This window comes from Desarmillaria tabescens, assembly GCF_030435595.1.
Source record: "Desarmillaria tabescens strain CCBAS 213 chromosome Unknown EV420scaffold_8, whole genome shotgun sequence".
Classification (NCBI taxonomy): Eukaryota; Fungi; Basidiomycota; class Agaricomycetes; order Agaricales; family Physalacriaceae; genus Desarmillaria; species Desarmillaria tabescens.
Genome location: NW_026848307.1, coordinates 1,131,857 through 1,158,271, shown reverse-complemented (window position 1 = coordinate 1,158,271; position 26,415 = coordinate 1,131,857). Strand labels below are relative to the sequence as shown.

Sequence of the window (26,415 nt, the reverse complement as noted above, 5' to 3'; positions counted from 1 at the left end):
TACTAAGAAGTATGATGCCATCAAGGGAAGCATGATGGTGCATGCAGGTCATCGGTCATCTGGGGTGTGGCAGCTGTGAACTGGGGTGACGGCAACTGGGTAAACGGGTAGAGGATGTGCCGGCGGAATATTGTGGGTCTGAAAGATAAGATAGGTAGGTCTGAGGTTCCGAGAGATAGAGATAAGATGAGATAAGAAAAATAGGGATGAAATCATAATAATACCCCCCGACTAAGACTGTCATCCTGACAGTCACTAGACGTACTCACTCTCTGAATTGAGGGAGTTAGTAGATTCCGTATCCCATTCATAGTCCTTGGTTTGTTTCCAAGCAGACATGCCCTGTTCTTCTAGATGGAAACTAGGGTTGGTCTGAGTCATTAGAGGAGACATGGAACACTTGTCTTCAAAGACATCTTCATCCATGCCTGATGAATAAAAGTCCTGCTCGTCGGAGAATAATGGATCGGTATGATTCCAATTGGAGACTGGAAAGAGTGTTGAGCTCTGGGTTGTTGAAGAGCAAGGAGATGATATGGTTATACATCCCCCTTTGTTTTCCAAGTGTTGCAAATTGTGATCCTCTATGCAGTCTTCCTTGTTTTCATACTGTTTGACGAGTTCTTCGGCATTGGCGAGGTTGCTTCTTTTGACCCAAGTAGCTTCCTCCACTGGATATCCTTTCCATTTGACCAAATATTCGGTTATGGTCCTCCGGCTGTGTCCTCGACTGATAATATGGTCGCAGTCCTGAAGTAGTTCTTCTATTTTGTATTCTTCTTTGCCTTCTATGAGTTCTGGCTTGGGTGGTGGAGGTTTCTCCTGGTTGGGAAACTCTGGGGGGATGTATGGAGTTAGGTATCGTTCGTTGAACTTGTTGTGGATCTTCCATCCTGGCAGCAGCTTTAGTTCGTATGCGGAGGGCCCCTTTTTGGAAACTATTTCAAAGGGGCTGATGTGTTTGTCGCCTAGCTTTTTTGCCGGTCGGGGAAGGTGAAGGTTGGTTGAGTCCAACCAGACTTTGTCGCCAGGTTTGTACTCCTGTGCAGGACGAGTGTGTTTGTCGTAAGCCTTTCTCATAACTTCGACAGCTTTATTCAGAGAGTGTTCCACCTGTTTGCATACTCTCTGGAGGCTTTCGATGAAGTCAGTTACCGATGGTGTTTCTGACGGCCTCACCATGGTTGGGCGAATCTCCCCATCTCGTCCAAAGATGAGTTTGATGGAGGAAAAGCCATTGCAGTGTTGGCGGTTGTTATGAGTGAATGCTGCCCACTGCAACCATTCGCTCCAGTTGTCTTGTTTGTGGTTAATAAAGACTTGAAGGTATTTTTCGAGTTCTTGGTTAACTCGTTCTGTTTGTCCATCTGTCTGAGGGTGATAGGCTGTCAATGGATTTCCTTGAACATTCATCATTGCATAGAGCTTGGTGATGAATTTTGATATGAATTGAGGCCCTCGGTCTGAAATAACTTTGGAGGGGGTGATCCCAAATTGTCAAATGATCTCGTCACATAGGATTTTGGCCCATCCACTTGACGAGAGTTCTTTCGTGCATGGAATTAGCATGATGTATTTCGAGAATCAGTCTACAATGACCAACACTGCGTCATAGCCTTTAGATTCTGGAAATCCAGTGATCATATTGACTGAGATGTGTTTCCAGGGGCAAGAGGGTATAGCATTGGGATGTAGTGGGGCTGCCTTTCGCTGTGTGTCAGTTTTTGTCCTTTGACATGCTTCACATCCTCACACATAGGTTTCTACATCCCTTCGCAGCTTGGGCCACCAGTAATCTCTTAAGACCAATTCTTTGGTCTTATCAATGCCTAGGTGTCCTGCAGAGACATGATCATGGTAGTGGGAGATGAGCTCTCCCTGTAGTGTGTGGTCACAAGGGACATAGATATGTCCATTGTAGAGGAGAAGGTGGTCTTTCTCAATAACCCCCTTCTCATGGTTGAGACTCAAAACTTATTGCTCTCCTGATTCTGCCATGAATTTCTTCCTCTATTGGCATTATCAGGGCATGGAAGAATTCTGGTTTCAAGAGGACAATATTGTCATTGTCCTTCTTGCCTTGGTCATGGTCAGCCTGCCGACTCAAGAGGTCAGCCTTCCTATTGGACACTCCTGGTTTATGATTGAGTGTGAAATGGTATTCCACTAGCTCAGTAACCCATCATGCTTGTCTGCAGTTGAGTTTCTGAGGCTTGCGAAAGTATTGCAGATTTGAGTGATCCGTCCAGATTTCGAACTCTTGATGGGCACCCATAAGATAATGTCGCTATTCTTCCAAGGCAATCATTATTGCTATTAATTCCTTGTCATAAATCTCGTAGTTTCGTTCTGTTGCAGAAAGAGATTTTGACAGGAATGCGATTGGATGCCATTTTCCTTCCTGTTCCTGTGACAGGATGGCACCAATTGCTCCTTTGCTGGAGTCTGCCTCCACGCGAAACTTGTTGTAGTCATTAGGCATTGCCAAAATGACTCCTATTGCAAATTGGCATTTGAGTTCCTCAAATGCCTCTTGTTGTTCCTTTCCCCAGGTCCAAGGGACCTTCCCTGTGAGTTTTGTCATTAGTTTGACAATTGCACTATAATGCCAGATAAATCGTTGGTAGAAATTGGTGAATCCCAGGAATGATTGTAGTTCCTGTTTCTTGGAGGGTTCTGGCCAGTCCATGATACCAGCGATTTTAATTGGATCCATTTTAATGGATCCTTCACTGATAATGACCTCAAGGTACTCGGTTTTGAGTAACTCGAATTCATATTTTTCTGCTTTCAAGAACAACTTGTTCTTGCACAGAATCTTTAGGACTTCCCACACAATTCTTTGGTGTTCTGCCTTGTCCTTTGTGAAGATGAGGATGTCATCCAAATAAATGGTGACCTTTCCCTGAGCAATGAGATCTTTAAAGATATCATTCATCATCGACTGGAATGTGGCAGGCAAATTGGTCAGCCCAAAGAACATAACCATGGGCTTGTAGAGTCCTTGGTTAGTGCAAAACACAGCTTTGAATTCATCTCCCTTTTTGATTCGGACGTTGTTATATCCCCAATGGACATCTAGCTTGGTAAAATACCTCGTGTCCTTAAGCTTATCCATAAGGTCAGAGATAAGTGGCAAGGGATAGTGGTTTTTGATGGTTATTTCATTAAGCTTGTAGTAGTCTTGTACCAGCTGCAGTTTTCCATCCTTTTTCTTGACAAAGAAAAAGGGAGACGCCATTGGGGATTTGGAGGGTCAAATTCAGCTGGTAGCCAGGTTTTCATTGAGGAATTTGTCTAATTCCTCTTGCTCCTTTGGGTTCAAGGGATATATCTTGCAATCCAGACTGGCATTGGCATTGGGGATGAGTTCAATAGCATGGTCCCAAGGTTTGCGAGGGAGAAGTTCATCAAAGTTTTTCTTGGCGAAGACATCGATGAAGTCTCAGTAGTGTTCAGGGATGATTTTCTCAAACGATTTCATTTCTTTTCCCTTGTTGGTCTTGGCTGCCAATTCATTGGCTTTATGCCTCACCACTCATATGTGAAAGGCTTCTTCAAAGTCTATGACGAGGATTGTGTCCCCATCCTCATCTTTGGTTCCCCACTGCTGCTCCAGATCTTCGTCTGGAAGTTGGAACGGTATTTTGTGGCAGCCACAGCATGCCAAAGTTACCAAACCCGTATTCCAGTTGATGAGTGGGTTGTGTCTTTGCAACCAATGGTGCCCTAGGAAGATGGGTGTTGTTCCTAGGTCGACGACTGCTAACTCAATACATTCTCTGTGGTCTCTGATCTTGAGTTGGACCTCGGTGAACTCAGTGATGTCACCACCCTTGTTGCAAGTACCATCTGCATTATAGACTGGAGTGGGGTGAGCCACTTTGTGCATGATAATACCATGATCATGGGTCCACTGCCAGTCAATAGTGCTTCCTGTACAGCCACTGTCAATCAGGGCTTTCATAGAGTGATGAGCCATAGTATCGAAGGTTTCAAGTTGTAGGATGATTGTGATATTTTGCCCCTTCGCTCCTCAGACATATTGGGGTGGTTTGGTAAGCTGGTCCATATGTTCCAGCTTGTTGTATTTGTCCAAATAGGACTTCCCAACTTGGGTCTCCAAGTTGGTAACCAGTGATTCATCCACCTCTGTTCTTCAACGAGGGTGGACCCACTGTTTGAGAAGTGACATCTTCTCTCCTGGAGTCTTGGTGAGTCACATAGCTTGTCGAGTCCAGGCAGCTCCAAAGGGCTTCAGCCATTAGGAGTCCTGAGGGTACTCCTCCGACGATCGTTGCATTGAGGTCTTCCCCTCGTTGTTGCAGTCCATAGGCCGCAATGGCCCTGCTCCTATGACTGTGCAACCGGTCAGTTCCTTTTCACCTCGGTGCGAACACCCACTCAGGTTAGTTGGGACTTTACTAGATTTTGTAGAGTTTCATAAACTCTTTAAATGACTAGAATTGTCCTGTTCATCAGCAACTTCTTCTAAGTTGGTACATACCTGGGAAGGGGAGCCTCTCTCCCCTGTTTGGCCTGCTTGATCCTTGTGGGCGATTGAGCTTTTTCAGCCGGTGTCCTCTGTGATAGAGGTGGCCGTTCCTCAGGTACTCTCATTACTTGATTCCATGTACAGTGCTGGGTTTTCCCCCGAGGCTTTAAAACAGTCTGTCATCGAGTCCGCTAGGCTCCACCAGCCTTTGGCCTCATCCCTAGACTCACCTGGATTCCCCAACCTCACCGCTGCTGAGGCGGTCTGTTGTCAGGGAACCTGAATGCACAGGGGAGATGCCAGTTCACCATCATCTGGAATCCCTGCCGCTAAATATGGCTTTTCCAGGAGTTTGACTATGATGTCATCATCTTGACCTCCTGTATAGTGAGTCATGTCACTGGGCATCATGACTGCACTTCCAGAGTTCCTCCTCTGGTTGCCTGTTGAACCGGTAGAATTGTTAGGATCATGCCAATAGGATTGCGGCAGTAAGTGCACATAGTGGAATGCCACGGGATGCGTCAGGCATAGGCAAAGCTATTAGCAATGTCACCCCTGAGCCAAAGCCCTAAGATGGATGTGGACAGAAGTCCGTGGAGTGGCAGAGATGAGGTAAGAGATAAGTCCAAAGTCCAACGGATTGGAGTTTCATGGACTGGAGAACGAGAGTGTGACTTAGAGTCAGAGAGAGAGATTGGGCTGAACCAAGTTGATATTCGAACTGAGTATCTACAGTGTAATTCTAAGGCTTATATACTAGTTAGGAGTCCGATCTAGTTCCTACTCGGAGTGGTCTACATTCTAGGGTTGTCGGAGGATGTATTCTACTGGTTAGTAGCCGATGGGGTCTGATGATATATTTGCTACCGATGTTGGGCTATTGATAAATTGTAATGGAGAAGTAAAATATAAAATGAAATATAAAATAGAAAGTGGGAATCAGAATCCGTAGGTTTCCAGGCTGTGGTTTGTTGGGTTGAGTGGAAGTCGGACTTCCATCGGCATGCTCGTTACAGTATCCCCCCCTTAGCGTTCTTGCCCTCAAGGATGCAGATTCCAATGGCTGAGTGTGTCCGCATGGAATTTTTTTTGGTTGGTCACATGAGTTTTCAACTCTTGACCTGTAACCACCACCATCTCCATGTCTTTCCCTAACTCCATCATCAACATTTGCTATGTCCTCTAACATTGAGTATTGTTTGTCCATAACTCCCGAGCCCTATGAGCCTGCCCCAACACCTGACAATCTTCGCCCAGAAGAACTAGAAGTTTTCTTCAATGAGCGGGATGCCATGGAAACAGTGAGGGAGGATGCCACAGAGGCCCATGAAGTCTGGAAGGTGCAAAAGCTGAAGGAGGAGAAGAAACAAGCCCAGGAGTTGGAGAGACGGGAGAAGAAGTTGGCATGGGAGAAGCGGGTTGCCGAAGCCAAGGTGAAAAAGGAGCAGGAGGAGCAGGAGGCCATGGAGAGGAAGCGACAAGAGGAAGAGGTGCAGGTGAAGTGATTGGAAGAAGAGGCAAGGGCTTTGGAGGAGAGGAAAACCACAGAGAAGAAGTTAGCAGATGAGGCCAAGGCCAAGGCTTTGGAGGCTCGAAAGGCTGCGGAGGCTGAGAAGGAGCAGGCAAAGGAGAAGGTGGGTGGCAATGGGAGCAAGGGGAGCAAGGTTGGTAGCAGATCTGACAGAGATGACAAGTGGGAGAAGGACCTGAAGGGGAAGGCATTGAAAAAGTTGGTAAAGCAGAGGAAGGATAGGAAGGGTAAGGGCAAGGCGATGGATTCGGAGGCCACAGGGAATTCAAAGAAAAGGAAGGCCAAGTCCAGTGCGGTGGTATTGAGTGGAGAGGAGGAAGTCGCAGGGCTGTTGGGGTGGCCATTGAAGAAGTTGAAGACTGAGCCTGAGATGCAGGCAGATGATGAGGAATATAAGGATAATGGTAGGTTCTTCCGCAGGTTCCGGCTATTTTGCTGATGGTGCATAGAGCATTGTGGACGTTGTAAGGTGGACAATGTAAAATGTTTCATTCACCGTGGGCATACTTGCAAACAGTGCAAATTGAAGAAGAGCAAGTGTGTGTTTCCACAAGGTGAAGGTTCAGGATCTGCAGGGTCCAGTGAGGTCATCAACCTTCTACAAAAACTTTGCGACAAGATGGATGATTTCCAGGAAGGCTTGGAAAGGGTAGAGGGAAAGGTGGATTTCCTTGGAAGCCACATCAATGACTTGGTTGACAATTTTCATAAGGGTGATGCTCCGGAATGGCCATCGGATTTTGTCGAGGAGGAGTTTAGGGAGGAATGGGCAGCATCTAAGGTCGAGCTTGGGAACCTCAAGAACATGAACTCGGAGGCCCTATGGATCACGATGCATATGTGACTTGACAAGGACGTTGCCCAGATGTGGAATGCCCACATGATGGGTACTGAAACCCTCAACACCGTGGATCCCTTCGAGGTCGCCAACATGCAAGTTTGGTATGGCTGTCTTGGGAAAGACAGTCTTCAATTGGCCATCAAACGTCGCGACCATTTCTTGGACACAAGGGACAAGTTCTATGCACTCAGAGGCTGTCGGATTGAGTGAGCATTGTGGAAGAGGTATTTGGATGATGCAGATGAGTTTTTGGTAGAGGATTCTAAAGGGGAATTGGATCCCAAGGAGAAGAGGAGGGATGAGATGTGCCCGGGTGCAGGTGCCATCAGAGTTCCGGCACTGGATGAGTTGGAGCTTATTGTCATGAGTGATGAGGAGGAGGAAGGAAGTGGAAGGGAAGATAGGGTGGATGAGGATGTGATGATGGGAGAGTTGGTGCACATGGAATCCTAGGTGCCCTTCTTGGACTTGTTATAATTTTTTGGATATTGTGTGTTGTACATGGTTTTGATAGCATAGGCCCCGGTGGCAATAATTATATATCTTGGCTTGTAGGCTTGAGTGAGTAAGAGGGAGAAGGAAGGCAAGAAATAGGCGTCCAATGGGTTCTGTTCCTAATTGGGAAGGTAATTTGTCATAGTTTTCCAGGATTTGATTTGAAATTCAAGGAGCAGAGACCGTAGGAAGCTGATAAGTTATGGGTAGGTCAAGAAGCAATGGGCAAGGGTTTGAGGGAGGCTTTGCAGATGGTGACTTTGGATAGCAGTCCTGGTTTGTCTGGGTAACGTTGGTGGAAGTCTTTGATATATTCGTCCATGGAGAATTCTGTAGCGGGGATCCAGGCAAACTCTTCATCAGTACCTTCATAACCCAAGCATTGGACTCGGTATAGGAGTGGACAGCAGAACTGACAGTCGAGCTTTGAGTCGAGAATTTGAGATATCTCGTACTGTTCTTCACCATTGACTTCAACTGGAGGTGGAGGAGGTTGGGTACAGTTAGGGATAGTATTGGTCTCCACGGGTTCAAGTTGGGAGACATGGAACACAGGGTGGATGGAGCAGAGGTCCGACAGGAGTTTGAGAGTGAAGGAATGGGATCCAAGCTGAGCAATGATTTTGAACGGTCCTAGGAATTTCTCAGCAAATTTCGCAGTAGAGCGAGTAGTTCTGATATGTTTGGAACTGAGGTAGACTTTGTCACCTACTTTGAAGTCAGGAGCCGGGGACTGTCACTTGTCCGCTTGGAATTTGTAATGGGACTGAGCATAAGTGATTTCATCTCGAAGGAATTGGTGGAGCTTGTCGAGGTTAACGATGAAGTCATGGGCCCGAGTGGAGGCGATGTTGCATTCAGGATGCATGGTGATATTAGGATGATAGCCTTTGTTAGCAAAGAATGGGGAGATTCTGGTGGAAGCGTTGGGAGCATTGTTGTAGGCAAACTTGGCAATGGATAGTAAGGTATCCCAATTGTCTTGTTGGTAGGAGCAGTAGATATGGATATACTGTTCCAGAGTTTGGTTAGCACATTCAGTTTGTCTGTCGGCCTCTGGGTGATATCTGGAAGTGAAGTGAAGTTCCATATCCAAAGCTTTGGCAAGAGCGTGAGTGAACTGGGAGACAAATTCAGAGCTGCGGTTGTTAAGCACTAACTCAAACCTTCACCAAAGCTGGTCTCTATCCTGTCACTCGCATTCGGTGATTCAGTGTTAGAGAGGTGTTGGTAGATTGCGAGAAGTTAGGCATCACTTTATAGCGAAAGCAAGGAGCTTGTAAGAGTTAGGAGTATATAACCTTAGCCGAAGCTGGGGTCTAAGGCCACAGCGTAGGCTAGCTTAAATACATGTTAGACTCATACTAAGAATAGTGTCTACAAGGGCGCATGCAGCGAGAAGTGCGTCGTTCAACGAATGAGGAGTGAGGACACTAAAAGAAGTGTACTCCCGATGAATGAGAGTAAAGAGCGCATATCACCTGCATCTGCATGGGACCCTGTCTGAATAGGCTGCATCCCATAGACCGCCCTCGACTGGTGGTCGACTCTCATCCAACTACTAAGAAGCATGATGCCATCAAGAGAAGTGTGATAGCACATGTGGGTCACTGGTCATCTGGGAGGCGGCAGCATGAACTGGGGTGACGGCAGCCAGGTAACCAGGTAAAGAGTGTGCTGGCGGAATATCATGGGTCCAGGAGATAAGATAGGTAGGTTCAGGATTCTGAGAGATAAGGATAAGATAAGATAAGGAAAATAGGGGTAAAACCATAATAATACCCCCCAACTAAGACTGTCATCCCGACAGTCCTTTAGACATACTCACTCCCTGAGTCAAGGGAGTTAGTAGATTCCGTATCCCATTTGTAGTCCTTGGTTTGTTCCCAAGCAGACATGCCCCATTCTTCTTGACGGAAGCTGGGGTTGGTCTGAGTCATTAGAGGAGACTCGGAACGCTCGTCTTCGAAGACGTCTTCATCCATGTCCAATGAATAATAGCCCTGCTCATCAAGGAATAATGGATCGGTATGATTCCTGCTCGACACTGGAAAGAAAGTTGAGCTCTCGGTTGCTGAAGAGCCAGGAGATGATATGGTTATGCATCTTCCTTCATTTTCCAAGTGTCGCAAATTGTGATCCTGTACGTGGTCTTCCTTGTTCTCGTATCCCTTGACAAGTTCTTCGGCATTGGCGAGATTGCTCCTCTTGACCCAAGTAGCTTCCTCCACTGGATATCCCTTCCATTTGACCAAATATTCTGTTATGGTCCTCCGGCTGTGTCCTCGACCGACGACGCAGTCGTGGTCCTGAAGTAGTTCCTCTACTTCATACTCTTCCTCGCCTTCCACGAGTTCCGGCTCGGGTGGCGGAGGTTTCTCCTGGTTGGAAAACTCTGGGGGGATGTACGGAGTTAAGTATTGTTCATTGAACTTGTTGTGGATCCTCCATCCTGGCAGCAGCTTTAGTTCGTATGCGGATGGCCCCTTTTTGGAAATTACTTCAAAGGGGCCAACACGTTTGTTGCCTAGCTTTTTTGCCAGTCGGGGGAGGTGAAGGTTGGTTGAGTCCAACCAGACTTTATCTCCTGGTCGGTACTCCTGCGCAGGGCGAGTGTGTTTGTCGTAAGCCTTTCTCATAACTTCGACGGCTCTATTCAGAGAGTCTTCGGCTTGTTTGCATACTCTCTGGAGGCTTTCGACAAAGTCAGTTACCAATGGTGTTTCTGACTGCCTCACCACGGTTGGGCGAATTTCCCCATCTCGTCCATAGACTACTTTGATGGGAGAAAAGCCCATTGCAGAATATTGGTGATTGCAGCCTGGTCTGCTAGATTTCTGTTTGAAAGGTGTTAGTTGACAGTTAATTGTGATACATCAGGAGTGTCAGTTTACATCCAGCCCATATACAATAATTCCATCAGGATGACAAAGTGGCTTAGTAAGCTTCCCAATCTGTGTCAATGATGGCATCATTAGAAAAGAGGGCAATTTCAGGAATTAAACCTGGGACCTCAATAATAAATCCAATAATGTCACATAACTTTCTCAAGCAGGCATGCTAACCACTATACCATACTGGCATTATATATGTATCTTTTCATCTCTATATATACCTCCCTCCCTTAACATTTATGACCTCATATTGATGCCCTCCCTTTGCTCCGCTCTGGTGCGCTCTTTTGCCTTTTTAGGCTCCCCAAATCAGCCCATCAATTTTGGCTGGATCCAGTGGCAGTGCCGCATTTTTAATACCCAAAATAGGGGCTATTTTCCGGTCAAAATAGCTATTGGGCTATTCTCAGGCTACTGGCTGGGCCAGGGGATGGCACTATAATCTGTATAGACATAAACAACATAAAATAGAGCCCTCTAATGATGCATAGGAGCCCTGGATAGTGGGATAAAAGGGTAATATAATGAAAATCGCATAAATATTCGCTTTTGGGGGCTGCTGCATGCATTGGATCGGCTGGAGGACTTTACCAATCGATTCCCTGACCTTGAAAACACCCAAACGACACCTCCACAGTACTTTTGGCACACTTTATTCCTGGAGATAAACGAAAATATTCGCTTTTTAGGGTGCAGCATGCTCCAGATCACTTTGAAAACATGACCAGTCGATTCCTATGCTATAAAAACCCTAGAATACATCCTCCTTCGTAATATAGGTCCAGTATAATACAGTATAAAAGGGGGTATTAGGGGGCATACATCGCTTATTTTGTTTTTCGCACTTAGGATGGCCTGGGGAGCATCACCAATGGATTCCCTGATATTAAAAACCCCAAAACGACTCCAGCCTTCATTTATAGGGTCTCAAAAACGACAGAAATAATGATATTACAGTTTAGGAGGAGCACATGTAATAAATCCTATTTCTGGGCTTCGGACCACTTCGGAGTTTTGTCTATTGTGTTTATTGACCTGAATAACACTCAAATGACCCCACAGGACAAAGGAAACCATCAGAAATACGTGATAAAAAGAGTAATAGGGGGATGGAGGAGACATACCTTATATTTCGCATTTCTAATAGTTAGGGAGGGTATTCTTGTTATATAACAGACTGTATATATTGTACAATGGTGTGTACGAAGCCCCATGGATATCCGAAATGTATTGAATGAGATATGAGCAGATCATTCTGTAAAACAGGAGGAGCACATCCCATATTTCGATGTTCTGCTCATTCTATGGCCTGGGGACTATCAGAATCGGATTCCTTGACCCAAAAAACAGTAGAGGCACTTATCATCCATAGGAGCCATTTTACCCAGATAACACATACAGCCATATGTAGCTACAGGACAATATAAGTAACAAATGAGAGAACATCTTGTACTTCGGAGTTTGAACATCTGAATACCATGGATGATAAGTGCCTCTACTGTTTTTTGGGTCAAGGAATCCGATTCTGATAGTCCCCAGGCCATAGAATGAGCAGAACATCGAAATATGGGATGTGCTCCTCCTGTTTTACAGAATGATCTGCTCATATCTCATTCAATACATTTCGGATATCCATGGGGCTTCGTACACACCATTGTACAATATATACAGTCTGTTATATAACAAGAATACCCTCCCTAACTATTAGAAATGCGAAATATAAGGTATGTCTCCTCCATCCCCCTATTACTCTTTTTATCACGTATTTCTGATGGTTTCCTTTGTCCTGTGGGGTCATTTGAGTGTTATTCAGGTCAATAAACACAATAGACAAAACTCCGAAGTGGTCCGAAGCCCAGAAATAGGATTTATTACATGTGCTCCTCCTAAACTGTAATATCATTATTTCTGTCGTTTTTGAGACCCTATAAATGAAGGCTGGAGTCGTTTTGGGGTTTTTAATATCAGGGAATCCATTGGTGATGCTCCCCAGGCCATCCTAAGTGCGAAAAACAAAATAAGCGATGTATGCCCCCTAATACCCCCTTTTATACTGTATTATACTGGACCTATATTACGAAGGAGGATGTATTCTAGGGTTTTTATAGCATAGGAATCGACTGGTCATGTTTTCAAAGTGATCTGGAGCATGCTGCACCCTAAAAAGCGAATATTTTCGTTTATCTCCAGGAATAAAGTGTGCCAAAAGTACTGTGGAGGTGTCGTTTGGGTGTTTTCAAGGTCAGGGAATCGATTGGTAAAGTCCTCCAGCCGATCCAATGCATGCAGCAGCCCCCAAAAGCGAATATTTATGCGATTTTCATTATATTACCCTTTTATCCCACTATCCAGGGCTCCTATGCATCATTAGAGGGCTCTATTTATGTTGTTTATGTCTATACAGATTATAGTGCCATCCCCTGGCCCAGCCAGTAGCCTGAGAATAGCCCAATAGCTATTTTGACCGGAAAATAGCCCCTATTTTGGGTATTAAAAATGCGGCACTGCCACTGGATCCAGCCAAAATTGATGGGCTGATTTGGGGAGCCTAAAAAGGCAAAAGAGCGCACCAGAGCGGAGCAAAGGGAGGGCATCAATATGAGGTCATAAATGTTAAGGGAGGGAGGTATATATAGAGATGAAAAGATACATATATAATGCCAGTATGGTATAGTGGTTAGCATGCCTGCTTGAGAAAGTTATGTGACATTATTGGATTTATTATTGAGGTCCCAGGTTTAATTCCTGAAATTGCCCTCTTTTCTAATGATGCCATCATTGACACAGATTGGGAAGCTTACTAAGCCACTTTGTCATCCTGATGGAATTATTGTATATGGGCTGGATGTAAACTGACACTCCTGATGTATCACAATTAACTGTCAACTAACAGTGTTTAATGTATCAAAGTTAGGGTTGCGCATGAAATCTCCAGGGGGGGTAAGTAACCGTTAGTTACTGACCTCTCCCTGAGGGGGTGGTTTTGCTATGGTAAGTTACCGTTACTTACTGGTCACATGATCTCTCACATGACCATTTTGCGCTAGCTTTTTTTTGACTTCTGCACTACCGCCAGCGGTGGGTAATTTTAATAAAATAGTGCAGGCAGAAGAGGGATCAAGATAGGCTGGACAGTTGGATAAGGATGAGGGAACATCTGGGGTGAGGACGTGGTGTTCAGAGACAGGCGGAATGATAAAGTCAATGATGTCTTTAAGTGTAGCAGTATCCGATGGTAACAACGATGAATAGTCTTCAGGTATAACAGCGTGCTTCTCTAAGGAATTGACTAGCTGATGATCCGGAGTTGGCAGCGCCATGGTGGGGTTACTATTCCTTGGTAGGGAAAATTGAAAAATTTTGCTGTAATATTACCATGTGACTGGTAAGTTACCTCGACAAAATACCCTCCACTGATGGGGGTGTAACTTACCGGGAATAAACCCTGGTGTATCAAAACCTAGGGTTTCGTGTGCAACCCTAATCAAAGTAGCAGCTACAGGTGGCGGTTGTTGTGAGCGAATGCTGCCCATTGCAGCTATTTGCTCCAGTCGTCCTGTTTGTGGTTGATGAAGACTCAAAGATACTTTTTGAGTTCTTGGTTAACTCGCTCTGTTTGTCCATCCGTCTGAGGGTGATAGGCCGTTGATGGGTTTCCCTGAATATTCATCATTGCGTATAACTCAGTGATGAATTTCAAGATGAATTGTGGGCCTTGGTCCGAGATGACTTTGGAGGGGGTAACTCCAAATCGACAAATAATTTCGTCGTGTAGGATTTTGGCCCACCCACTTGATGAGAGTTCTTTCGTGCATGGGATCAGCACAATGTATTTCAAGAATTGGTCTACGATGACTAGTACTGCGTCATAGCCCTTGGATTCTGGAAATCTGGTAATCATGTCAACCAAGATGTGTTCCCAAGGTCGAGATGGTACAGCATTGGGATGTAGTGGAGCTGCTTTCTGCTGCGTATCGGTTTTCGTCCTTTGACACGCTTCGCATCCTCGTACGTAGGTTTTCATGTCTCTTCGCATTTTAGGCCACCAGTAGTCTCTTAAGACTAATTCTTTGGTTTTTTCGATGCCTGGGTGTCCTGCAGAGACATGATCATGATGATGGGAGATAAGTTCTCCCTGTAGGGTGTGGTCACGGGGGACGTAGATATGTCCATCGTAAAATAGGAGGTGGTCCCTTTCGATGACCCCCTTCTCATGGTTGAGGCTTGAAGCGATCCCTCGGTCCCACCATTGGTGATCACTTGTCGCTCTCTGAATTTTGCCATGAATCTCTTCCTCTGTTGGCATTATCAAGGTGCGGAAGAATTCTGGCTTCAGAAGGACAATATTGTCGTTGTCCTTCTTGCCCTGGTCGTGATCGGCTCGCTGACTCAAGAGGTCGGCCTTTCTGTTGGCTGCTCCTGGTTTGTGATTGAGCATGAAGTGGTATTCCACTAACTCAGTAACCCACTGCACTTGTCTGCAGTTGAGTTTTTGAGGTTTGCGGAAGTATTGCAGATTCGAGTGATCTGTCCAGATTTCAAAATCTTGATGGGCACCCATAAGGTAATGTCGCCATTCTTCCAAGGCGATCATTATTGCTAGCAATTCCTTATCGTAAATCTTGTAGTTCCGTTCCATCGCGGAGAGAGATTTGGATAGGAATGCGATCGGGCACCATTTTCCTTCCTGTTCCTGTGACAGGACGGCTCCAGTTGCCCCTTCGCTGGAGTCCACCTCCAAGCAAAACTTGTTGTAGTCGTTTGGCATCGCCAATATAACTCCCATTGCAAATTGATGTTTGAGTTCCTCAAACACCTCTTGTTGTTCCTTTCCCCACATCCAAGGGTTCTTCCCTGTGAGTTTCATCATTGGTTTGACGATTGCGCTGTAATGCCAGATAAATCACTGGTAGAAATTGGTGAATCCCAGGAATGATTGCAGTTCCTGCTTCTTGGAGGGTGCCGGCCAGTCCATGATACCAGCGATTTTAACTGGGTCCATTCTAATGGATCCCTCACTGATGATGACCCCAAGGTACTCAGTCTCGAGTACCTCAAATTCGCACTTTTCTGCTTTCAAGAACAGTTTGTTCTTTCGCAGAATCTTTAGGACTTCCTGCACAATTTTTTGGTGTTCTGCCTTATCTTTGGTGAAGATGAGGATGTCATCCAAATAAATGGTGACCTTTCCCTGAGCAATGAGATCTTTAAAGATATCATTCATCATCGACTGGAATGTGGCAGGCAAATTGGTCAGCCCAAAGAACATAACCATGGGCTTGTAGAGTCCTTGGTTAGTGCAAAACACAGCTTTGAATTCATCTCCCTTTTTGATTCGGACGTTGTTATATCCCCAGTGAACGTCTAGCTTGGTGAAATACCTCGCATCCTTTAGTTTTTCCATAAGGTCAGAGATAAGTGGTAAAGGATAGCGATTTTTGATGGTTATTTCATTAAGCTTGCGGTAATCCTGTACGGGCCGCAACTTTCCATCCTTTTTCTTAACAAAGAAAAAGGGAGACGCCATGGGGGATTTGGAGGGTCAAATTCGGCCAGTGGCTAGGTTCTCATCCAGGAATTTGTCCAGTTCCTCTTGCTCCCTTGGGTTCAAGGGGTATATCTTGCAATCCAGACTGGCACTGGCGTTGGGAATCAGCTCAATGGCATGATCGCAAGGTTTGCGAGGGGGGAGTTCATCAAAGTTTTCCTTCGCGAATACATTGATGAAGTCCCGATAATGTTTGGGGACAATTTCCTCGAATGTTTTTGTTTTCTTTCCCTTGTTGGCCTTGGCTGCTAAGTCATTGGCTTTATGCCCCACCGCTCATATGTGAAAGGCTTCTTTGAAGTCTATAATGAGGATGGTGTCCCCATCCTCGACTTCGGTTCCCCACTGTTGTTCTGGATCTTCATCTGGGAGGTGGAACGGTACTTTGCGGCAATCGCATCGTGCCAAAGTTACCGAGCCCATATTCCAGTCGATAAGTGGGTTGTGCCTTTGTAGCCAGTCATGTCCTAGGAAGATGGGTGTGGTTCCTAGGTCAATGACTGCTAATTCGATATGTTTGCTGTGGTCCCCAATCTTGAGTCGGACTTCAGTGAATTCAGTGATGTCGCCACCTTTGTTGCGGGTACCATCTGCATTGTAGACCAGAGTGGGGTGAGCCGCTTTATGCGTGGTAATACCACGATCACAGGTCCACTGTCAGTCAATAGTGCTTCTGGTACAGCCACTGTCGATCAGGGCCTTCGCAGAGTGATGGGTCATAGTATCAAAGGTTTCTAATTGTAGGGTGATGGTGATATTTTGCCCTTTCGCTCCATGGACATACTGGGGTGGTTTGGTAAGCTGGTCCATATGTTCCAGCTTTCCGTATTCGTCTAGGTAGGACTCCCCGACTTGGTATTCCAAGTTGGCAGCTAGTGGCTCATCCACCTCGGATAGTTGCTGAGGGTGGATCCACTGCTTGAGAAGTGACACCTTCTCTCCTGGAGTCTTGGCGAATCGCATAGCTCGCCGGTACCAGGTGGCTCCGAAGGGCTTCAGCCATTCGAAGTCCTGAGAGTACTCCACCGGTGTTGGCGGTACTGGGGTCTTCCTCTCGTCGTCGCAGTCCATAGGCCGCAAAGGCCCTGCTCCTATAACTGTGCGACCAGTCAGTTCCTTTTCACCTTGGTGCGGACACCCACTCGGGTTAGTTGGGACTTCATTGGATTTTGAAGAGTTCCATAAACTCTTTAAATAACTAGGATCGCTTTTGCCGTTAGCATAATCTTTAAAGGGGAGATGTACCTGAAATGGGGAGTCTCTCTCCCCTGTTTGACCCGCTTGTTCCTTGTGGGCGATTGAGCTTTTTCAGCCGGTGTCCTCTGTGATAGAGGTGGCCGCTCCTGGGTTATCCTTTCTACTTGGTTCCATGTGTGGTGCTGGGTTATTTCCAGAGGCTTTACAACAGTCCGCCATTGGGTCTGCTGGGCTCCGACGGCCCTCGGCCTCGTCCCTAGGCTCGCCTGGATTCCCTGACCTCACCATCACTGAAGTGGTCTGTCATCGGGGAATCTTGATGCGCAGAGAAGATGCCAGTTCACCATTGTCTGGATCCACTGCCACTATACACAACTTTCCCAGGAGTTGGACTACATAGTCCTCATCTTGACCTCCCGTATGGCAGACGTCACCCGCAGGGAACAATGACATCGCACCCCCAAGGTTCCACCCTTGGTTGCCTGTTGAACTGGTAGGCTCCTCTGCATCGTACATGCGCCCCAAAGGGGTATTTGCAGTGGCTTGGACACAGCAGGTACCGTCAGCACTAGGACTTGGCTGATGGGGTTCATTGCTAGTTAAAGCAGCGGAAATCCCGTGTATGCTGTTAGTGGGCAAATTCGAGGGTCCCCCTCCTGCTTTTATGCAAGCGTCAGGCAGAGAGGACAGGCGTGAGGAGCCCTGTCAGTCCTGGGCTTCGTTCCTGGTCATGCCTGGACTCTTGATCTGTTGATTGAGAACTCATTCCAGGTTCTTGATCGAACAATCGAGAGTTGCTTCTGGATCCTCGATCGTCTGATCGAGATCCGTCCTGCACTGGTACGGCCTCGAGCTACTTGTCAGGTCCGACTCTTTCGTGCCCGACCCTCGGGGTTCATTGCCTGGTGGGCGGTGGTAATCCTCTGATACACTGTTCTTGTTTTGCGATTCCTTCATAGTGCGAGATGAATGCAATGTATTGTTACAAGTATCTACAGATACAGCATAAGTACGAATATCCCTGTCATAAGACGCACCATGATAAACCCCAGCCGACAAAGTAGAATCGCAGAGTCCTATGCTGGCGTCTCTTTTACCTCCTCAATCTCTGTTGAGCTAGCAAGGTCTTCTTCCTCTATTTCTGTTAGAATGGCTCGGAGACGGGTTGCAAAAGTCGATGGCTTTTTCTTTGGGAATTTCAGCCACTTTGACTTGTTGGGCGGACACTTATTGTCCCGCCCCTGATGTCCAGTGTGTCCGCACCGGAAACATTGCTTTTCTCTTTTGAGATGATCGATATCCATAGGTTCGCCTTCACCGCTGTAGGTGAATCCAGTAGCATCCCTTCTGCCCTTCAAGCCACTCGAAGAGCCTCCCGCTGTTCTGGGCTTGGAACCAGCGGTCCCACTGGGATACTTCCTGCCTTGTGCGAGATGAACTCGATAGTTCTCATCCATTTGTAGGACCCTGCACCTCCACTCCCAGTAAGTGGTAGGCCGCATATTGTCTCTGCCCATAATGATCTCCTTGACCCTGGGTCAGATTGCAAGGGCAATGACCTCCTCCATTTCTGCGTCATTGTCAAAGTGTTCCACTTCCACAGCCAGCTGTTCAAATCTTTCAAAGAATTCGATGGCCGTCTTAAACTGCGTTTGTTGCAGTTTCTTCCATTGTAGCCGTTTGATTTGGACCTTTGCTACTTCTCGGAAATGTGTTTGGACGTTTTCCTGGAAGGTTTCCCAAGAGGGAAGGCAATGTCTTCCACTGTGTGGGTCCTTGTAGTATCGTTGCTGATGGACCCACCAGGATCTCGCTTCTCCACCAAATCGGTGGCCTGTGAAGACCACCCGACTTGGGCCATACCCATATGCTTCGTTAAGTGTGAAGTATTGGGCAAAGACTTCGAAGTAGTATTCGCAATGGTTGAAGAAGCGATCTAGGTCGCTGGCCTTCCCATAGAATTTGTTGGGGACCTCTATCAACGTTGGCTTCACGTTCCCCCAGGGGTTGGCCTGTCTGTCAGGGATAACCCATCCATTCAGCGGATCAGGTGGTAGAGGGGGATTGGCAGGTCATGGTAGTGATCGGAGATTTTGATCACTACACGGTGATGGTGGTTGTGCTGGAGGTCGAGGTGGTATCGGTGGAGGTCCTCCTCCACTGCCTCCTCCTGGTCCTCCTGGGCCACTGCCACCTCCGCCAGAAGCTGCAGGTGCTGGTCCACCTGCTTTTCCTGTCAGCACTGACTGGGAGGCTTCTCCAGCCATGCTACAAGCATGGAAGGTTCCTCCTGCTGCTTCCAGCCCTAAGGCGCTGGAAGGTGCCCAAGTGATGTCTGGAATGGGGTTTTCCGAACCTACGATTCCCAGGTTAGGGAATGATTCCTCTCTGTAATGCCTTCCTGGCGCTACCAGCTGGTCGGGGTGTATCTTGTTCCAATCAATGGCAGCATGATACCACATTTCGGTATGCAGTATCTTGTCCTCTAGTTCGGAACCTAGCTCTGCAGCATTATATGCTTGTCCTTGGTCAGACGTGGTCCAATTTACATTGTACCGTAGTTGTCTGCTGGTCCATTCTAACATTTGCTGCCATGTTAGATCATATATTTGTCGGTCCGTGAGCTCCTGTACTGGAGCCCTCGACGAACTCGGGTGGGTCGTAGGAGGGGCTTCTACTGGGGGGATGACTGGCTCCCTCCTCCTCGAGTCGCTGGTCGATGACCATTCCAGCTCGGGTCCAGGGGTCTGACCTGTTGTCATGGTCAGGTGGAAAACTGACGATCTGGTATCGGGAGAATATCCCGTATCCTGCAAACCAGTCATCGTTCCAGTCCCATACGCCCCTGCAGTATCTGTAGTACTCATCCCAGATCTCCAGGGCATCTTCACATCTCCAGACCCAGGACCATAGGCCTCGGAGTGGGAGAAAGCCATAGTATCCATCGGGTAGGAACCCTCCTTCTGGGATAAGGAAGGGCTCGAGCTCGATGGGAGGTTCTGCTCCCTCATACTCATCGGCAGCCAGGTTCCTGAGATGTCGGCAGATGGAACAGTTGCAGTAGGAGTATGGATGGGGGGTCTGGTCAAGCTTCCTCGGGATGCGGTTCGGGAGGATGATAGGGTCCAGAAAGGGTTGGTCTCCGGCAAACCAGTCGAGAATTCTGTCTCCCTCAGGGGTGTCTCCTGGGAAGATAACCCACTGTCCCTGACCAAACGGGGATCCTGGGTGGGTGTAGTACTCTGGGAGCTCCTCATTATTACTGTTGGAGTACTCGGTGAATACGATGTCCTCGGCTCATCCAAGTATGACATCGTCAGGTCCATCTTCGACAGCGCCATTGGTGGAAGTTTCTGAGATATGGGCAAAACGTGGCTCAGCGAAATCTCTGAGGTCGGCGATGGTGATAATTGTTCAGGGTATGACTTCGGACTCGGGATGGGGGGAAGGCCAGACAAAGTCTGACTCATGGATGGACTCATCGTCCCACCAGGACAGGGGTCCTTCAACTCTGTAGGTTCCATCGGGGGTGTATGATGTGAGAGAGGTTGGAGTGTCATACCACTCTGGCTCGGGAGATTCATCTCTTCGATGTCCTCCTGTGTTGGGTACTCCCCGTACTTCCCCTCGTTCCCAGGCAGAGAGAAACGGGTTTTCACCCTCTTTGAAGGTGGTTCTTTGCCTGGTTTGTCCGTGGACGATTTGATCGAATACATCACGGTAGAACCCACTTGTTCCTCTCTGGTAGAGACGCTCTCCATCATCGTCGAACCCTGGGACCAAGGGTGGAACCTTGGGGGTGCGACATCATTGTTCCCTGCAGGTGACGTCTGCCATATGGGAGGTCAAAATGAGGACTATATAGTCCAACTCCCAGGAAAGTTGCATATAGCAGCAATGGATCCAGATGATGGTGAACTGGCATCTCCTCTGTGCATCAAGGTTCCCTGATGACAGACCACTTTGGTGATGGTAAGGTCGGGGAATCCAAGCAAGCCTAGGGACAGAGCTGAGGGCCGGTGGAGCCCAGTGGACCCGATGGCAGACTGTTGTAAAGCCTCTGGAAATAACCCAGCACCATACATGGAACCAAGTAGAAAGGACAACCAGGAAATGGCCACCTCTATCACAGAGGACACCAGCCAAAAAAGCTCAATCGCCCACAAGGATCAAGTGGGCTGAACAGGGGAGAGAGGCTCCCCTTCCCAGGTACATACCTCCTTGAAGGATGGCACTAATGGCGAAAGCAACCCTAGTTATTTAAAGAGTTTACAGAACTCTCCAAAATCCAGTGAAGTCCCAACTAACCTGAGTGGGTGTCCACACTGAGGTGAAAGGGAACTGACCAGTCACACGGTCATAGGAGCAGGGCCTTTGTGGCCTATGGACTGCGATGATGAGAGGAAGGCTCCGATGCCACCAGCATCGGTGGAGTACTCTCAAGACTTCGAATGGCTGAAGCCCTTTGGAGCCGCCTGGACTCGGCGAGCTATGCGATTCGCCAAGACCCCAGGAGAGAAGGTATCACTTCTCAAACAGTGGGTCCACCCTTGGCGACTACCTGAGGTGGATGAGCCGCTGGCCACTGACTTGGAGCACCACATCGGAGAGTCCTATTTGGACGAATACCGAAAGCTGGAGCATATGGACCAGCTCACCAAACCACCCCAGTATGTCTGTGGAGCGAAAGGGCAAAATATCATGATCACCCTACAATTAGAAACCTTTGATACTATGACCCATCACTCTGCGAAGGCCCTGATCGACAGTGGCTGTACCGGAAGTGCTATCGACCGACAGTGGACCCGTGATCATGGTATTACCATGCATAAAGTGGCTTACCCCACTCCGGTCTACAACGCAGATGGTACCTGCAACAAAGGTGGTGACATCACTGAATTCGCTGAAGTCCGACTCAAGATCGGAGACCACAGCGAACGTATTGAATTAGCAGTCGTTGACCTAGGAACCACACCTATCTTCCTAGGACACGACTGGTTGCAAAGGCACAACCCACTTATTGACTGGAACACGGGTTTGGTAACTTTGGCACACTGTGACTGCCGCAAAATACCATTCCGTCTCCCAGACGAAGATCCAGAACAACAATGGGGAACCAAAGTCAAGGATGGGGACACCATCCTCATCATAGACTTTGAAGAAGCCTTTCACATATGAGCAGTGGGGCATAAAGCCAATGACTTAGCAGCCAAGGCCAATGAGGGAAAGAAGATAAAAATGTTCGAGGAAATTGTCCCCGAACATTATCGGGACTTTGTCAATGTCTTCGCCAAGGAAAACTTTGATGAACTTCCCCCTTGCAAGCCTTGGAATCATGCCATTGAGCTAATTCCCAATGCCAATGCCAGTTTGGACTGCAAGATATACCCCTTGAACCCAAGGGAACAGGAATAATTGGACAAATTCCTCAACAAAAACCTGGTGACTGGCCAAATTCGACCCTCTAAATCCCCGATGGCATCTCCTTTTTTCTTTGTTAAGAAAAAAGATGGGAAACTGCGGCCAGTACAAGACTACCACAAACTTAATGAAATAACCATCAAAAACCGCTACCCTCTACCACTTATCTCCGATCTTATGGATAAGCTAAAGGATGTGAGGTATTTCACTAAGCTAGACGTCTGTTGGGGATACAACAATGTTCGAATCAAGAAAGAGGACAAGTTCAAAGCTGCATTCCACACTAACTGAGGGCTCTATGAGCCCATGGTTATGTTCTTTGGGTTAACCAATTCACCGGCCACGTTCCAGTGGATGATGAATGATATCTTTAGAGATCTCATTGCTCAAGGAAAGGTCACCATTTATTTGGATGACATCCTCATCTTCACCAAGGACAAGGCCGAACACTGAAGAATCGTGCAGGAAGTCCTGAGGATTCTGCGCAAGAACAAGTTGTTCTTGAAAGCAGAAAAGTGTGAGTTCGAGGTACTTGAAACAGAGTACCTCGGAGTCATTATCAGTGAAGGATCCATTGAAATGGATCCAGTAAAAATCGCTGGTATCATGGACTGGCCAGCACCCTCCAAGAAACAGGAACTACAGTCTTTCCTGGGATTCACCAACTTCTACCAGCGATTTATCTGGCATTATAGCGCGATCGTCAAACCAATGACGAAACTTATGGGGAAGAACCCATGGACATGAGGAAAGGAGCAACAAGAGGTGTTTGAGAAACTCAAACATCAATTCACAACAGGAGTTGTTTTGGTGATGCCAAACGACTACAACAAATTTCGCTTGGAGGCGGACTCCAGCGAAAGGGCAATTGGGGCTGTCCTATCACAGGGACAGGAAGGAAAATGGTGCCCGATCGCATTCCTATCAAAATCTCTTTCCGTGATGGAATGGAACTACGAGATTTATGATAAGGAATTACTAGCAATAATGATCGCCTTGGAAGAATGGCGACATTACCTTATGGGTGCCCGTCAAGATTTTGAAATCTGGACAGATCACTCAAATCTGCAATACTTCCACAAACCCCAGAAACTCAACCGCAGACAAGCACAGTGGGTTACTGAACTAGCAGAATACCATTTCATGCTCAACCACAAACCGGGAGCATCCAATAGGAAGGCCGACCTTCTAAGTCGACAGGCTGACCATGACCAAGGCAAGAAGGACAATGATGATATTGTCCTCTTGAAGCCAGAATTCTTCCACACCTTGATAATGCCCACAGGGGAAGAAATCCATGGCAAAATTCAGAGAGCAACCAGCGATCACCAATGGTGGGACTGAGGGATCGCTTCAAGCCTCAACCATGAGAAGGGGGTCATTGAGAAAGACCACCTTCTATACTATGATGGACGAATCTACGTTCCCCATGACCACACCCTACGAGGAGAACTCATCTCCCATCACCATGATCATATCTCTGCAGGACACCCAGGCATTGAAAAAACCAAGGAACTAGTCTTAAGAGACTACTGGTGGCCCAAAATGTGAAGAGACATGGAAACCTATGTACAAGGATGCGAGGCATGTCAAAGAACAAAAACCGACATGCAGCAGAAGGCAGCACTGCTACATCCCAACGCTGTACCATCTCGACCTTGGGAACACATCTCAGTCGACATGATCACCAGATTTCCAGAATCCAAAGGCTACGATGCAGTGCTAGTCATCATAGACCGATTCTCAAAATACATCGTGCTGATTCCATGCACGAAGGAACTCTCATCAAGCGGATGGGCTAAAATCCTATGTGACGAGATCATTTGTCGATTCGGGGTGACCTCCTCTAAAGTCATCTCTGACCGGGGGCCCCAATTCATATCAAAATTCATCACTGAGCTGTACGCAATGATGAATATTCAAGGAAATCCATCGATGGCCTATCACCCTCAGACGGATGGGCAAACGGAACGGGTTAACCAAGAACTCGAAAAATACCTTTGAGTTTTTGTTAACCACAAACAGGACGACTGGAGTGAATGGCTGCAGTGGGCAGCATTCGCTCACAACAACTGCCAACACTCTGCAATGGGCTTTTCCCCCATCAAAATCGTCTTCAGACGAGATGGGGAAATTTGCCCAACCACGGTGAGGCCGTCAGAAACACCATCGGTAACTGACTTCATTGAAAGCCTCCAGAGAGTATGCAAACAGGTGGAACACTCTCTGAATAAAGCTGTCAAAGTTATGAGAAAGGCTTATGACAAACACACTCACCCTGTGCAGGAGTACCGACCAGGAGATAAAGTCTGGTTGGACTCAACCAACCTTCACCTCCCCTGACCGGCAAAAAAGCTAGGCGACAAATGCGTCAGCCCCTTTGAAATAGTTTCCAAAAAGGGTCCCTCTGCATATGAACTAAAGCTGCTGCCAGGATGGAAAATCCACAACAAGTTCAACGAACGATACCTAACTCCGTACGTCCCCCCGGAGTTTTCCAACCAGGAAAAACCTCTGCCACCCAAGCCGGAACTTGTGGAAGGCGAGGAAGAATATGAAGTAGAAGAACTACTTCAGGACCACAACTGCATCGTCGGTCGAGGACACAGCCGGAGGACCATAACAGAATATTTGGTCAAATGGAAGGGATACCCAGTGGAGGAAGCTACCTGGGTCAAGAGGAGCAATCTTGCCAATGCCGAAGAACTCATCAAGGGATATGAGAACAAGGAAGACCGCGTACAGGATCACGATTTGCGACACTTGGAAAATGAAGGAGGGTGCATAACCATATCATCTCCTGGCTCTTCAGCAACCGAGAGCTCAACACTCTTTCCAGTCTCGAATAGGAATCATACTGATCCATTATCCTTGGATGAGCAGGACTTTTATTTATCAGACACAGATGAAGACGTCTTCGAGGACGAGCGTTCCATGTCTCCTCTAATGACTCAGACAGACCATAGCTTCCTCCTAGAAGAATGGGGCATGTCTGCTTGGGAACAAAACAAAGACTACGAATCAGATATGGAATCTACTAACTCCCTCAACTCAGGGAGTGAGTATGTCTAAAGGACTGTTGGGACAACAGTCTTAGTTGGGGGGTATTATTACGGTTTTACCCCTATTTTCCTTATCTTATCTTATCCTTATCCATCGGAACCTCAGACCTGCCTATCTTATCTCCTGGACCCATGATATTCTGCCAGCACACTCTTTACCCAGTTACCTGGCTGCCATCACCCCAGTTCATGCTGCCACCTCCCAGATGACCAGTGACCCACATGCGCTATCATGCTTCTCTTGATGGCATCATGCTTCTTAGTAGTTGGACAAGAGTCGACTGCCAGTCGAGGGCGGTCTACAGGATGCAGCCTATTCAGACGGAGTCCCACGCAGATGCAGGTGATATGCGCTCTTTACTCTCATTTGTCGAGAGTACACTTCTTTTAGTGTCCTCACTCCTCATTCGTTGAAAGGCGCACTTCTTGTTGCACGTGCCCTTGTAGATACTATTCTTAGTACGAGTCTAACATGTATTTAAGCTAGCCTATGCTGTGGCCTTAGACCCCAGCTTCGGCTAAGGTTATATACTCCTAACTCTTACAAGCTCCTTGCTTTCGCTATAAGTGAGGCCTAACTTCTCGCAATCTACCAACGCCTCTCTAACACTAAATCACCGAACATGAGTGACAGGATAGAGACCAGCTTTGGCGAAGGTTCGAGTTAGTGCTTAACACCAGAGCTCTGAACAAAAGCTGCCTCCATGTCATTTTGAAATGATATTTATTGGTTATGAAGACAACAGGATTGGATGGCTTGTCAGAGACATGAATGGCAAATATCACTTCTCCCAAGATGTCATATTTGATGAAACTACCTCTGGCCAACTTTCTTATTGCTGAAAAGACATATCATCTACAACTTCCTCTAATGATCTCATCATTGAAAGTCATCCCACTCATGCTCACATAAATACCCCATGCAGTG

General features: G+C 47.1%; 1 protein-coding gene and 2 pseudogenes across 3 annotated transcripts; 1 reads left to right on the top strand and 2 right to left on the bottom strand.

The window, feature by feature from the left end:
- Positions 1–10,349: 10,349 nt before the first annotated feature.
- On the bottom strand, positions 10,350–10,447 carry EV420DRAFT_t89 (annotated as a pseudogene). Its single transcript has one exon. The product of its transcript is annotated as a tRNA-OTHER (tRNA).
- Positions 10,448–12,918: 2,471 nt separating this feature from the next.
- On the top strand, positions 12,919–13,016 carry EV420DRAFT_t90 (annotated as a pseudogene). The gene has a single exon. The product of its transcript is annotated as a tRNA-OTHER (tRNA).
- A 194-nt stretch (positions 13,017–13,210) lies between these two features.
- EV420DRAFT_1639310 (uncharacterized protein) lies at positions 13,211–13,579 on the bottom strand (the record flags this gene model as incomplete). The annotated part of the gene is made up of 2 exons (XM_060476957.1): positions 13,211–13,228; positions 13,289–13,579. The coding sequence occupies 2 exons, from the start codon at positions 13,577–13,579 to the stop codon at positions 13,211–13,213; spliced, it is 309 nt and encodes a 102-aa protein (XP_060334640.1).
- Between the last annotated feature and the right edge of the window lie 12,836 nt (positions 13,580–26,415).